We start from the raw sequence: 15749 nt of genomic DNA, 5'->3' as shown, positions 1-15749 counted from the left end.
TTCATATTCTTTATGAATGGAAGTACTGGTACATATGGAGATTGATGAATAAAGTGATTCTGCCGACGTCTCTTCAGAAGTATCACTGCTTTCACTGCTGGCAGAGATCTGACATCCTGATGACATGTTTGGGGAAGAATGTGTTGTGTGAGTAAGATGATGCAATACTGGCTATGACATGAAGCCTAACATCTGGCAGATCTACAAGCGCACATACTGGCTATCACATGAAGCCTAACATCTGGCAGATCTACAAGCGCACATACTGGCTACCACATGAAGCCTATACCATCCCTATTCTAGGCATGTCAGACTCATCATAGGTGAAGATTTGATGTAAATAGCAGATCTAAAAGCTCACAATGTGTTATTTTCAACAAAGAGATCTGTTACCCAAGATGAGTACACACACACACACACACACACACACACACACACACACACACACACACACACACACACACACACACACACACACACACACACACACACACACACACACACACACACACACACACACACACAGAACCGGCCTCAGGTCTAAATGTGTTGTAGGCCGATAACTCCCCAAATCAATGTGAACCATAAAACAAACCAGGAACATGCTTCTCACAATGTCTGTTTCTCAACTTCTACGATGCTTGTGAAGACATCTGGCCCACACAAGTATAATACACGGACACACTCATGCACGCACACACAGTGAGACAGAGTAATCAGTCTTACTGAAATCGACAAATGACGACTGTCCCACTATCTCGCTGTTGTCTGGGCGAGCGGGTGGCAGCACCTCTGTCTTCTTGCTGAAGTTCCCGTTCTGACAGAGAGAGAGAGAGAGAGAGAGAGAGAGAGAGAGAGAGAGAGAGAGAGAGAGAGAGAGAGAGAGAGAGAGAGAGAGAGACACACACACACACACACACACACACACACACACACACACACACACACACACACACACACACACACACACACACACACACACACACACACACACACACACACACACACACACACACACACACACACACACACACACACACACACAGACACACCACGATTAAATCATTGATCACAATTATTTGTATGACAATTGATCACCAAGTAAAACGTCATGATCTTCACAGCCCCGTTTGATCAGCATGTTGTCATTGTCACAATTTTGAGTTCTTTACTTCAGAATTCTCAACTGACTTTTAACACTTTTATTGCGTTATTCTTATGTTCCTATCAGTGTGATGCTCAGGGCACACACGTGTGTAGTTTTTGGTGTATTGGGTATACTAATTGAGTACCTGAGACGAATAACAGTCTAAGTACCTATAATGTAGGCAATAAGCATAGGCTATAATACTTTGGCTATTTCTTTAAATATTTCAATATATATCGAAAACTTGTGAAATGGCACATTCTGCGTAATGAATACTTAAACTTTTTTAATATGTTTTGATGCCAATACTACCATTTATAATACCATACTTGTACTTTTTCTACGTTGTGGTATTGACACTTTTACTAAATTAAGAAAATGTAATTTCCACCACTGCAGACTTCAAAGAGCGTAGGAACAGAACAGAACAGAACAGGCGTAGAGAGTTAAGGTACGCTATTTCATATAGACATTCATCCATCTTATCACTTTATGTTTGCCAAACAGAAACATTAATGAGACAAAGCAGCACACCACCACAATGGATGATGGAATAGGAACAAGAGACGGAGAAGAGGGTAGGGACCAAGAAAATAAATGCATGTGAAGAGGTCTGTGTGTGTGTGTGTGTGTGTGTGTGTGTGTGTGTGTGTGTGCGTGCGTGCGTGCGTGCGTGCGTGCGTGCGTGCGTGCGTGCGTGCGTGCGTGCGGCTAATGTAACAGCTGTGACTATGAACAGTGGGAGATCAAATCCTGCTGAGACCAACATTACTGATTTATTGGAGATTCAGAGAACGAGTGAGAGAGAAAGAGACAGACAAACAGACAGACAGACAGACAGAAAGAGACAGGCAGAGACAGAGAGATAGAGAGAGAGAGCACCAGTGCAAACACACTGAGGTATAAACTGAGCTGTACTTCCCAACTAGCTGCCAACTATACAAAGATATCACAGACACATTATTTATCAAAAGATGACAAGCAGATTACTGATAACAAACAAACAAACCAAACACAACTAGAAGCAGTGCTCTTCCGAGCACAGGTCTCCACCAGGCCAGGCGTCCTGGTGGTGCTACTGTATAATAGGCCAGTGTAAAAAGGGTGGCATATGTTCTTCACCTTAGACCTTTCATGGCAATCGGACGCTGCATGCATGATTAGATTTTTTTTTGCATGCATGATTTGAAAAAAGATTTGAAAAAAACGCTGCATGCATTCCAAAAATGAGTTTTGCTAAAGTCTACCTGCTGGTGGCGCTATAACAGGCCAATGTGAAAAGGGTAGCATGTGTTCCTTGACATAGTGGGAATATGTGTGGCAAATTTCACGGTAATTGCAAGCTGTGTTGATGATTTGTGGCATTTTGTTCAAAAACGGAGCAATCCTGCAAACTTAGCTAATACCAGTAAGACTCCCATATCTATATATGGAGTTATATGTTGTTCGTGTCCAAATATGGGGCTTGTGAGGTCAGACTTAGTGAGATTCGTCGGTTATCTCCATATATGGAGGGATGTGTTGGTTATCTCCATATCTGGAGATTCAACCTTCAACGATTTTGACATCTTGTTACTAATCTGTCGGTAGATAATGCCGGTCTTATATAAGGGTCATTTGTGTACGGTGTGATGTCATACTGATGTCAGCAGTGTGATGTCATACTGATGCGGAGATATGAGCAGGGCAAAGGTGTGACAAGGCCCTGCAGAAAATGCATGACACGCTGCTGCGCCACACTCAGCACCCCTAAAAACCAGTACTTGGGATTTGTTGATGTAAATGTTCACATAGAGTGTAATAATTGGTAAAACAAACTTTTGGCCTATTTGTGGAGATAAGCGACCAACGGTCGCTTATCTCCCGATGTCATAATATTGAGGCATACAGTATAGGGCCATGAGAGCGGCCGTCTATGCCCGTAGCATAGCATATGCCAGATGGACACAAACGGGCATATGTGATTTCCAAAATGCTGTTTTGAGGTTCTGATAGGCTGCTTGCTACCCGATGTGGTCATGTGATCCAAGTTGGCCGCTGTGTGAATATTGATTCTTATGGCGGGGTCAGGAGAGCTTAACCAATCCTCAAGCTCGCACCACTCTTGGGGGTTTGGGGGTTATAGAAAAGGTTAGAAAAAGGTCCATTGAACTCAATGAGAAAATTACAAGCACACATAAATGTGTAAAGCTGAACAAGTTGAAGTTTTAACGAAAATTGTAGCTCAAAAAAATTTGGAACTAGCTAGTTGCCAAAAAAAGCTATAGCGAGTCCACAATTAACTCGTTAATAGCACCGCTTAGTTCATACTTGGTTTGAGTTTGAGTTTTCATTGTGATACCGATAAATAGTTACTCATAAACGTTTCAGGTATTGGATGTCATTTTAAGAGAGAATGTTTGCAGACTAGGACACCAGTGCAAATCGGCATGTACAAACATGACAATGACATGTTGTAAGTGACATCAGACATGTGAAAGTGCCACAGAGATATTGAGATCAAGTATTTATACCACCGCAGAGATCTTAGGCGGCATATACAGAGAATAGACAGACAAATTACGGGAGGAGACAGAGACCAACAAGACAGGGAAAGAGAGAGAGTTTGTGAGAGAAAATGTTGTGCTGGGCGGTGTCCCTGAAAAGAGAGCTGGTGCATCCAGAAAATGGAAAGATTTATTGTCCTGCAGTGCCAGTGGGGGACATGGTGTACCACTTTGGAGGGTTCCACCACGAGACGGCCCACAACATGGATCAGATTGATGTGCATGTCTTCAACACAGTGTCTATGCTCTGGATGAAGTTGCCCTCGGTGACAACTGGGAGATGGAAACGTCCACTTGAGGTCCCCTCCTTGCGCTGGGGCCACACAGCTGTGGTTATAGGAGATACAATATATATCTGGGGGGGGAAAGTGAATTGTAAGATAAGGGAGAGTGATGACAAATGGTTTAGCGTCAATGGGGATTTGCATGACAACGACCTTTATGCATTTGATGTTGACATTCACAGATGGTTCAAACCCAGGATTTCTGGGATTGTTCCCGAGGGTAGGACAGACCACTCAGCCTGTGTTTCTGGGAAGGTCATGTATATACATGGAGGACACATCAGTACTGTATACACTAATGACATGTACAAGTTGGACACCACCACAATGATCTGGTCTTTAATTAAAACCAGAGGTACTCTACCACCTAATTCATACCGTCACTCTGCCACCATCAACGGGACAAAGATATTTGTATTTGGGGGAAGAGGGGTCAGAGGTTACTTAAACAGCATCAGAGTGTTTGACACAGAGACCAACTGCTGGTTGAGCATGCCTTCTGCAGAGCTTCTCCCAGAAGGACGTACAAGTCCTGTAGCCTTTTCCTACAATGGAGAGCTGTACATATTTGGCGGCTTCAACTTTCGTCTGAGAAAGCACTTTAATGATCTGTGGAAATTCAATCCTAAGACCTTCACCTGGAAAAAGTGTGAGCCCAAGGGAGAAGGACCAGATTGGGGTCGTAGTATGTTCGGTTCCAAGGTGGGAGATCAAATCATGATCTTTGGATACACCAACCATACACAACCCATCTGTCGTTATTTACAGATCTTACACTTAAGTCCTAGTCTGAAGACATTGTGCAAGCTAGCAATTATTCGGTACGGCCTGGAGCAGTCAGGACTCCCGCACAACATCAGGTGGGAACTGGCAGCCATGACAACAACAAAAGAAACTACTAGAAAGATGCAATTCTGGGCAATTGCGAGTGTGGTTGCTGTTTTTGCATTCTCCCATTTAAGTCAATGGGGATTAAGGTTTTTGGAGTTACTCTGTATAAAGTCTTTGGGGTTACTCTACAAAGGTGAGGTCACAGAGAATGCTGCTTCCTCATTGGCTAAAAAAATACTCATAGAGTATAAAGCATAGAGTTATATATACTAGTAAGACGCCTCAGGGCGACTGGCTATCTGGCCAGTGATGTATATCGGACCAGTTACCCATATATGGAGAACCCTGGTACCTACCCATATATGGAGACCCCTGGTACCCATATAATCAGGATGGAATATGAAATATCAGACGGATCAGACTTGATCACATGACTATAGAGATACTGTGTACTGATTTGTGTTATTTTTGGAGAAAATCTGAAGGAGTAATATCCAAAAATGTGTTTTACATAAGTCGGCCCAAAGGTGGCGCTATAAAAGGCTGATGTGAAAAATGCAGGGCAAAGGTTTATCCTTAGCCTCTAGGGAGTGCGCTTACAAAGTTTGAAACTGATCGGTGGAGTTATAGGTAAAACCGCAAATCGGCCTGTTATAGCGCCACCATGAGGCTGATTTAAAAAAAAAAGTGGCATTTCTTCCTCGGCCTAGTGGGAACGTGTGCGATTTCATGATAATTGTCTCCACCAGCCGAAGGCTGAGGGAGAGTATGTTTTCCCCTCCGTCCGTGTGTCCCTCCGTGCGTGCGTCCGTCCGTCCGTGCGTGCGTCCGTCCGTGCGTCCTCGCAGTTTGTGAGCGCCAAATCTCAGTCGCCGTTGGCCCGGTCGCTACCAAAGTGAGCACACACATTCCCTGGATGCCAATCTAGAACCTCTGCCCTAATTTTTTCAAATGGGCCTTTTCTAGCGCCAACTAGTGGCCGATGTTTGCTAAACACATTTCTGTGCACTACTCTTACAGATTTTGTCCAAAAATCCTACAAATCGGTAGGCAATATCTCGACAGTCATGTGATCGACACGGATCTGTCCGATTTTGCATATTCCATCCTGATTGGCTAAGATTGGCTTCCAAAGTTTGTGGGATTGAGCCGTTTTGAACAAAATGCCTCAAATCACAAACGCAAAGTGCAATTATCATGAAATCGCGCACACACGTTCCCACTAGGCCGAGGAAGAAATGCCACTTATTTTTTTTTTATCAGCCTCATGGTGGCGCTATAACAGCCCGATTTGTGGTTTTACCTATAACTCCACCGATCAGTTTCAAACTTTGTAAGCGCACTCCCTAGAGGCTAAGGATAAACCTTTGCCCTGCATTTTTCACATCAGCCTTTTATAGCGCCACCTTTGGGCCGACTTATGTAAAACACATTTTTGGATATTACTCCTTGAGATTTTATCCAAAAATCATGCAAATCGGTACACAGTATCTCTATAGTCATGTGATCAAGTCCGATCCGTCTGATATTTCACATTCCATCCTGATTGGCTAATATTAGCTTCCAAAGTTTGCAGGATTGCTCCGTTTTTGAACAAAATGCCTCAAATCATCAACGCAGCTTGCGATTACCGTGACCTTTGCCACACATATTCCCACTAGGTCAAGGAACAAATGCTACCTTTTTAACATTGTCCTGTTATAGCGCCACCAGCAGGTAGACTTTAGCAAAACACATTTTTGGAACACAATGCTTGAAATCATGCATGCAGCGTCCGATTGCCATGAAAGATCTAAGGTGAAGAACATATGCCACCCTTTTTACATTGGCCTATTATACAGTAGCACCACCAGGACGCACGGCCTGGTGGAGACCTGTGCTCGGAAGAACACTGCTTCTAGTTGCACTTTGCGTTTGTGATTTGAGGCATTTTGTTCAAAACGGCTCAATCCTACAAACTTTGGAAGTCAATTTTAGTCAATCAGGATGGAATATGCAAAATCGGACAGATCCGTGTCGATCAAATGACTGTCAAGATACTGCCTACCGATTTGTAGGATTTTTTGACAAAATCTGCAAGAGTAGAGTACAGAAATGTGTTTTGCAAACATCGGCCACTAGGTGGCGCTAGAACAGGCTCATTTGAAAAATGCAGGGCAGAGGTTCTGAATTGGCATCCAGGGAATGTGTGTGCTCACTTTGGCAGCGACCGGGCCAACGGCGACTGAGATCAGGTGGTCACAAACTGCGAGGACGCACAGACGCACGCACGCACGGACGGACACACGGACCGACGAAGAGGAAAACATACTCTCCCCCATGCCTTCGGCTGGTGGAGACAATAAACTTCCATATCAGTTGGGTAAAGTGTGCAGCAAGTCTGTGGACTACTGTCATGACTGTCAGTCATGTGTGGATCACCGCAGTGGGTTCTCAACCTTTTCTGGGTCAGCGCCCAATTGAAAGAAGTCCCATCGGGACGTGTTCATTTTTCTCAACAAATGGTACCATTATTGTCTACTCAGTCTGTGTTCCAGAGGAGGGCTGTGGGCAGTTCCGAAAACAACCTAACAGTAACATCATCGATGGGGAATTCAAGCAAATAGAAACTGCAGGATTTCTATTCCTGGAAAGTTAGTGTGCTAATAAAGGAAGCAGTTGTTCTTACATTAATAACAAATAAACCAAAAACATCCTCTGAGACACAGAGTAGATACAATTGTACCATTTTATCATGAACATTAGCGAGGACCAATTACATACAGATGGGTGGAAAATGGTTGAAGTCGTCCTATAATGTTTTATGGGTTATCGTTAACATCTTTGTGTTTTGCCAATTATTTTTATTTTGCAAATACTCTCATGGCCCACTAGTGCATTTTAACTGGTCCCCAGTTAAAATATGATTATTTTGGTGGTCGCGGCCTGAAAAGGTTCAGGACCGCTGCACTAGTGGGCCCAGGTCCACAGGTTGAGAACAAGTAATGTACAGTAATCCATGTTGTTGTGAAGCAGCCTTTTTGTATAGAAGTGTGAGAAGAGGAGAGAAAGGAGTAGGGGGGGGAAGTGCTTTGGTGAGACTACGAGTGGGTGGTGAAAAATGTCAAACACATTATTTGTAATGAGCTGTTAGGATCCGATGTGTAGTTGTTCCCTTTACCCTGAAGAAGGCAACTTGTCAGTCCAAAATGTTGGTCCTCTCGGTGTTCTAATAAAACGTTTGCATCGGCAGCTACGAGTGTGCGGATATACTCTTTTATTGTTTACAAATACAGTTTACGCTTAAATGTGCAATTTGTGGTAGAACAACATGGCATATATAACAGTAATGTATTGTTACAGTTCATACGTACGTACGTACGTACGTATGTACATACCTACATACATACATAATGTACATACATACATAATGTACATACATACCAGTGTTAATTTGGACAGCAAATTCTGATTGAGTCTTTTGAATAACACACCATTTAGTTTTAGTCCTATTTTAGTCACCTGAAATAGTCTTAGTGTACTACATATAAAAATCTTGGTCTAAATCAACAAAATGAACACTGACGCACGCGCACACGCATGCGCACACACACACGCACACGCACACGCACACACACACACACACCATAGATACATGTCAGGACAAAGGAGCGGCATCTATCAAAACTATGGAAGGTTGGAATTAAAATAATCTAGCATGTCCAATCCGTGAAGGCCAGAAGATCAGAGGAGAAAATCCTGTGACATTACCCAGGGATTGTGCTGTCAGATTACAGTATGGCTGCAGACATCAGAGCGGAGTGCAACGTGCTGCAGTTTGACACAGTATGTCACAGCATGCCATGAAACCTTATCTGCTCCTAGGAGCCAAGTAAGGTCACTGTTATGGAGATTAACACAAATCAGCTTTATTGTCACATCACAGGTTTGCAGGTGCAAAGAAGTGGCCAAAATGTATGGCTGCACATAATTAATCAAATTGCAACCGTGATTGCGATTTTAGCTTCCCACAACCTACATTAACATGATCGTCTGATTATTGACACTTATTAATGTGCCAACAGAGGAATGTCAGTTTGGAAAGGTGTGTAACAATGTCTGGGTGTTTTAATAAATGCTGAACTATTGAAAGTCTTGTGAATAAATATTTCCATTTCCTGAAAAGGAACGGTTTTGGCCACCCACAAGGTTTCAGCCCGACAGCGACAATAAGAAAAGCGGGCATCAGTATAAAGGAAGGCAGCCGACTCTGGAAGGAGAGGAGGAAGATAATGAAAACGTTGAATTCCAAAAGAAGTTCCCCTTTTCAACAGAAAAGGCCCAGAAACTCCAAAAAAGAGCCAGAGGAGGTTAGGAGGGGGGTCATCCAGGTGTCTAAGAATACCACAATATGTAAAACTGCAAACTCCTCTGAGGTGAGAGCCACTCACATATTTTACTTAAGTAAAAGTATCAATACTGCAATATAGAAATACTCTGTTACAAGTAAAAGTCCGGAATTCAAAAGTAAAAGTATGAAAGTGTTGGCATCAAAATGTACTTAAAGTATCAAAAGTAAAAGTAGATCGACAAGCACACGACGTGTCGTGCTGTGACGCGTTGTGAGCTTGTAGATCGGCTATTTTCAAACAGCCTAGGTATAAAATAGGGCTAAAGTGGTTTATGTATCTTTTATAATATTATAATTTATATCTACAAAGTAACTAGTAACTAAAGTTTACAAATAAATGCAGTGGAGTAAAAGTACAATATTTGGATCCGAGATGTAGTGGAGTAGAAGCAATAGTATTGGGAATTGGAAATACTCAAGTAAAGTAAAAATACCTCGAAGTTTTACTTATTAACTCTTTTACCGCTTTGGACATTCCCGTTCGCCCCATTTTTCCCGGCGGCGCGATGCCAATTGTACGTTCTTTGGCTCGTTCTTTTGTACCTTGTTTTGATGTCTGTAAACTGATGAGGGGTCGCGCGGGTGTGTACCGTAGAGACAGCTCCCGTAAAAGTGCTCTCAAAAACCCACTGGACGTTAGCATCAATGGAGTAACAACACTCTTCCTTGTTATTTTCTCTGGGTCTATTGCTCTGTAGCGATTGAGCTGTCTTGACGGACGGTAGCCTACCGCGGCCATTTCACATTAATTCTTGCATGAGGCTGCCCTCTACTGCTAGTATAGAAAAGTACACCTATTTAAGGAGAAAAGAAAATAATAATGATGAAAAAAAATGAATACATCTTTGTCTATAACATTTCAAAGGTAAGGTGCTTTTGCTGGCACAAAACCCAATAAATAAATAACAACATCTGGCAGTAAAACTGTTAATACAGTACTTAGGTAGATGTACTTTACACATGCTCACATTGCTCATCTGGTCTGGAGAGGCGAGGAGGACAACATCAGTAGTCTAAGCAGGCTGCTTCCAAACCAACCTCCTCTATTCAGCTGTGACTATCAACAGATCTCCATTCCCAGTCCACACTTAAAACTAACCTTCTAAAGCGGATAGTCTCAATCCTTGAGAGATCTGATTGGCTAATCCCCGTAATAAAATACCCTATGATCTACACCTGGGATCATCTTGCATCAGTCACAGGAGCATTGTTTGTGATGGGGAGGGACTCTTTTTTTCCTACACTCCGTGCCAACCTACGCCTCTCAGTTGTAAAATCTAATGAAATTTCTTTCCAAAAACATGGCTGTCCCCAAATTATTATTGGACTTCTATCCCCTACCAGCTTGCCCTCAGAAAGCCAAACAACACACTCCCAAACCCTCAGTGAGCTGCATGGAACAAAGCTCTGTGGGAGTAGCATCCCACACCCTCCGCCCTCACAATCTATTAGCGAGGCTTTTTGACTGTACTGCCGTACTGTTATCAACCATGTTAATAAAGTATCCAATCAGTCACACAGACATAAACTACACAGAACAGTCCACGTAGCAGCAGTGCTGAAAGATGACAGAAGAGAAAGACAAAATCAATGAGAAACACATAGATGATGAAAGGACTGCTCCCTGGAAGGAGAATGATGGAGATCTGGTGCCCCTCCATCAATCTGCCCTGTAATGGAGACATGATTTAGCTTTACACACACTACGAAGGGAACCCCAGAACCTTCCATAACCTGAAATTGTACACCCTCGAGTCCTATAATGTTTTCTTTTCTTTTTTTGTTTGTGTTGTTGTTTTTCACAGTAAGGTATGCTTCATGGGCTTCTACTGATTCGACTGAGTGAAGACTGCCCTTCCACCAAATATCATTTGTTTCTGGTAGATTTTTGGGACTTGGCTGAAATAGTGGATTCAAAACAGGTCTGTCGAAACCAATGGGTGATGCCATAGGCTACCTTAACCCATTAATTTAAATAGCCTATGGTCAGGAACCAAAGACATCAGCACATAGAGAAACCTCACATATCACAGGAACCAGTGACACAAGACCTCAGAGAGAGAGAGAGAGAGAGAGAGAGAGAGAGAGAGAGAGAGAGAGAGAGAGAGAGAGGGCGAGGAGGATTATTCTCAGGGCTTTGAGCAGATTGTGAGCGTTAGCAACACTTTGAAGCCGATTGATCTTCTCAAAGGCTAGGAGATTTAACCCATGTCAATACACACACTGACAAACATGCGCACACGCACATGCGTGCAAACACACACACACATGCACACACATAAACGCACGCAGATGTGTTCTGGATAGGGTGTCGAGGATGGAATCTTGGTCGGTGTGATTGACTGATTGGAAGATGCCAAGATTACGGTAAATCTGTGTGTGTGTGTGTGTGTGTGTGTGTGTGTGTGTGTGTGTGTGTGTGTGTGTGTGTGTGTGTGTGTGTGTGTGTGTGTGTGTGTGTGTGTGCGTGCGCACGTGTGCGTGTGTGTATTTGACAGCCAGAGAGCTGCTGATTGATATGTGAAGATGAAAGGATTAAAGATCTTCTGAAAATTCTTCCCTTCTGTTCATGTCTCTCTCTCTCTCTCACACACACACACACACACACACACACACACACACACACACACACACACACACACACACACACACACACACACACACACACACACACACACACACACACACACACACACACACACACACACACACACACACACACACACACACACAAACCTCCCAGCTTCCTATGTGAACCTGACAATGCGTTTATTGACTTTACCTCTTTCTGAAAGGACCATAAATTAATGTAAGCCACACTTTACACCTGTAAACTGTGATGTGACAATAAAGTTGATTCGGATTCAGACGCTGCCAGCCAAATGAGCATATCAGCAGCTAAAAACATGATGTGAATCTGGGCTGACTGGCCAATAGAAAACAGCACATTCTGTTGTGTAATGGCAGAAAAAACTGAGGGATGAGGAGGGATGGAAGGAGGATTAGAAGAGGAGGAAGAGAAAAAGAGAAAAAAAGTAATTAAAACCGTAGAGTGTGACCGATAGATGACTGAACCAACACAATGACCGTGTGTGTGTGTGTGTGTGTGTGTGTGTGTGTGTGTGTGTTCGCACAAACGCACGTATGTGTGGGGGCCAAAAATCCCTGCAAGGATACTACAACCAGATAATCTTGACCTTCATGGCTAAAACTGATTCGTAGAGCTAAGCTTACAGTTAGTAAAATACGCAGGTTGTTGTCAGGGCTAGGATTAGACATTTAGGGTTTAGTGTTAGGGCTTAAGAGTTAAAAAACGGTCACCAAAACAAAGCACTGTAGGTAAAATGGCACTTCTGTTGCAACATTGCTTTTGACACCCGCATGATACAGTATAAACACGTGTTACTCTCTAACATTGTGTGTTTGTGTGTGTGTGTGTGTGTGTGTGTGTGTGTGTGTGTGTGTGTGTGTGTGTGTGTGTGTGTGTGTGTGTGTGTGTGTGTGAGAGAGAGAGAGAGAGAGAGAGAGCGAGAGAGAGAGAGAGGGTTAATCTTGCAGCAAAAGCAGTGTGTGTGCGTGCCATGTATACATTTGTGCGTGCAAAAAAGCGGTGAACTGAGCAGCGAAAGGAGGATAAAAAGAGATGGATGGACAGAGTGGACAGATGTTAGTCCATAAAAAAAGCAGAATAGACAGAGAGAGAGAGAGAGAGAGAGAGAGAGAGAGAGAGAGAGAGAGAGAGAGAGAGAGAGAGAGAGAGAATGGTATTCATCATCTCAGCCTAAAAAATGTGTCATCTTCTTTAACCTTTTTTAGAACATGACTTGTTGCGTCCCTCATTCAATTACACAACAGAGTCTCCCTTTCATAAACTCCAATACGTTTGTCTTGATCCAGACGGATAGGGAAACGCACCAGTTTCCATTCAACGTTAACAAATGCAACTAGAGAGGTTGCACCAGGAGGCATCATGCCATTATACTTTGAGTGATGTATGCCAGGGGTCTTCAAACATCAAACAGCCCCTAGGTGGTCCTCAGAATTACGCGCCAAATGAAAAGTCCCATTTGGAAAACCTTAAACAAATTGGAGACCTTGGGCTGCTGTCAGCGAGCACGAGAAATGACGTTGATCGGCCAAGTGGTTTTCGAGAATAGCCGCAGACAGACAGAGACACACACACACACACACACACACACACACACACACACACACACACACACACACACACACACACACACACACACACACACACACACACAGAGGGTTGAATGGTGTCCTAGCGGAGATAAATGTGTATATAATAGGGCTTATTATGCAGTCAGAGCAGTTTTATGTCACACTGCATCCATCATGTGCTGTTAGGTAGGAAGTGGGTTAGAGGACATTAAACCTTAGAGGATGTCCACACGTTTTCCTCTGCACCCCACCTGACCATTTATCTCTCTCTCTCTCTCTCTGGGTCCCCAACCCCACTCAATTGTGTGTATACCGTTTCTGTCAGACAGAAACCTTGTATCTCTGTATTTCAACTTCTATTTCGCTGTTGTCGGAAGACACCTCTTATCTCCACATTCTAACATTCTAACTGTTTTTTTTCCCTGCGTAAATGAACGCCCTACACTTGATCATATTTAAAAAAAAAAACATCAAAAGTAGCAAGATTTCCAACCTCGAAATGTGGCATGAAGCAACATGTTTTGAGCTTGTAGATCTTCCACTTTTGGTTATTCTCGAATTTGAATCCTGAAAATAAACCGTTTGACGATAATGGGTTTCCACCCGACAGTTGAAAGACATTTCTTTTTTTTGTAAATTAAAACCCTATGTATCACACAAAAGTAGATCTACAAGCTCAGCTTGTAGATCTTTTTCACTATTTTACTATTGTATTTAGTATTTTTTTTTTGTAAATTAAAACCCTATGTATCACAAAAAAGTAGATCTACAAGCTCAGCTTGTAGATCTTTTTCACTATTTTACTAATGTATTTAGTATTTTCTTTTTGTAAATTAAAACCCTATGTATCACAAAAAAGTAGATCTACAAGCTCAGCTTGTAGATCTTTTTCACTATTTTACAAATGTATTTAAAGTAATAAAAAACAAGAACGGTTTTGGACATACAAGGTTTCCACCCAACAGCGGCGGTGTGATAAGACAGACCCCGGTGTGGATGCTGCATTTCAATGAGGCCTCCCTCCCCTCACAGAATGTTAACCACTGGAGCTGGGGCTGCTATAGGCCATGTGATGACACTACAGGTGTGTGTGTTGTGTGTGTGTGTGTGTGTGTGTGTGTGTGTGTGTGTGTGTGTGTGTGTGTGTGTGTGTGTGTGTGTGTTCACTATAAGACCAGAGAAGAGGGGGAAGGCATATCAATTTGCACGCACACACACACACACATGCACGCGCGCACACACAGGTGCTGCAGAGCTTAGCTGGAGAGAAACCGTGTTATGCGGTATGAGAGGAAGAATAAAGAATGTTTCGTTCGAGAGAGAGAGAGGGGTGCAGAGCTCAGGAGTGAGAGAGAGAGAGAGAGAGAGAGAGAGAGAGAGAGAGAGAGAGAGAGAGAGAGAGAGAGAGAGAGAGAGAGAGAGAGAGAGAGAGAGAGAGAGAGAGGGGGAGAGCGAGAGAGGGGTACAGAGCTTAGCGGTTCATCTCACCTCGTTGACCCATGTCTCAAAGTCGTTGCTGGTTCCTTTGGTTGTCAGGAACAGATCTGTGGAGAGGAGCAGAGGCGCCGTTACGGTGACTAAGTGGCCTGGGTACCACAGTGTTCAGAGAGCATGGTGCCACCGTGTCAACCTGTGGGCTCATTGGTGGAACGTGAGGAGTTTGCAAGTGGGCCCCCAAATAATACAAGTGTGGACAGTTCAGAAACCTGCCTACCAGTGACATCATCAACGGGGAATCCAAGCTAACTGAAACTGTAGGCGTTCCTTGAAAGTTAGCAAGCTATAATGGAAGCTATTGTTTTCCTGTTAATCCAAGCCGCAACACAATAAACGATTGATTATTAAGGCTAACACATGCGTGTAGATGTATAAGGGACAGACAATGAAATGGTCACATTTCTTCTTGCATCCAAGTCCTTTCACATTTGACTTCTGTTCCATCTATACTGTTCGTTTATATCTCTACACAAACCTCTGACATGCAGGCAGTCTGAGGAGGAGGACTTGGACAGGCTTCTGAAAACACTGACCTTGTCTCAAGCAGGGGTCTGCTGCCCATAGAGACGATGGATGTATGAGAGCATGCTGGACAGAAAGGCCAGTATGGAAAGAGTAGCAGATGGAGGATAGAGGCATCCTATGTCTCAGCAGCAGGATTTTTCACTCACTCCTCCTAAAGGCTTAGCAATAAATTCTCTATGCAGTGGCCTTTCAGCTGCATCTCTAATGGTGTCTTGTCCATGAGAGCACCTCCAGCACAGTGCTGACTCCACTAATGAAGTAAATGGATGTGAAATAAATATTAGTATTGATTAGCCTTGGGGGCTCTGCAAAGACGGTGCTGAATAGCAAATACAACAGTGCGTGACCGG

At 43.3% G+C, this 15749-nt stretch overlaps 1 protein-coding gene across 1 annotated transcript in view; it reads right to left on the bottom strand.

The window, feature by feature from the left end:
• The window catches only part of itfg1 (integrin alpha FG-GAP repeat containing 1), a 210236-nt gene that overhangs the window by 136001 nt on the left and 58486 nt on the right, over window positions 1–15749 (bottom strand). The window contains exons 7-8 of the mRNA XM_080729991.1: window positions 14866–14921; window positions 727–817 (exon numbers count right to left, since the gene is read on the bottom strand). Of these exons, the coding sequence (XP_080586117.1) occupies window positions 727–817; window positions 14866–14921 (147 nt within the window). The remainder of the gene's footprint in view (window positions 1–726; window positions 818–14865; window positions 14922–15749) is intronic.

The sequence above is a fragment of the Nannobrachium achirus genome, assembly GCF_963921795.1.
Source record: "Nannobrachium achirus genome assembly, chromosome: 7".
Lineage (NCBI taxonomy): Eukaryota > Metazoa > Chordata > Actinopteri > Myctophiformes > Myctophidae > Nannobrachium > Nannobrachium achirus.
Note: the sequence above shows the minus strand (reverse complement) of the source record. Positions and strands in the feature narration are given on the sequence as shown.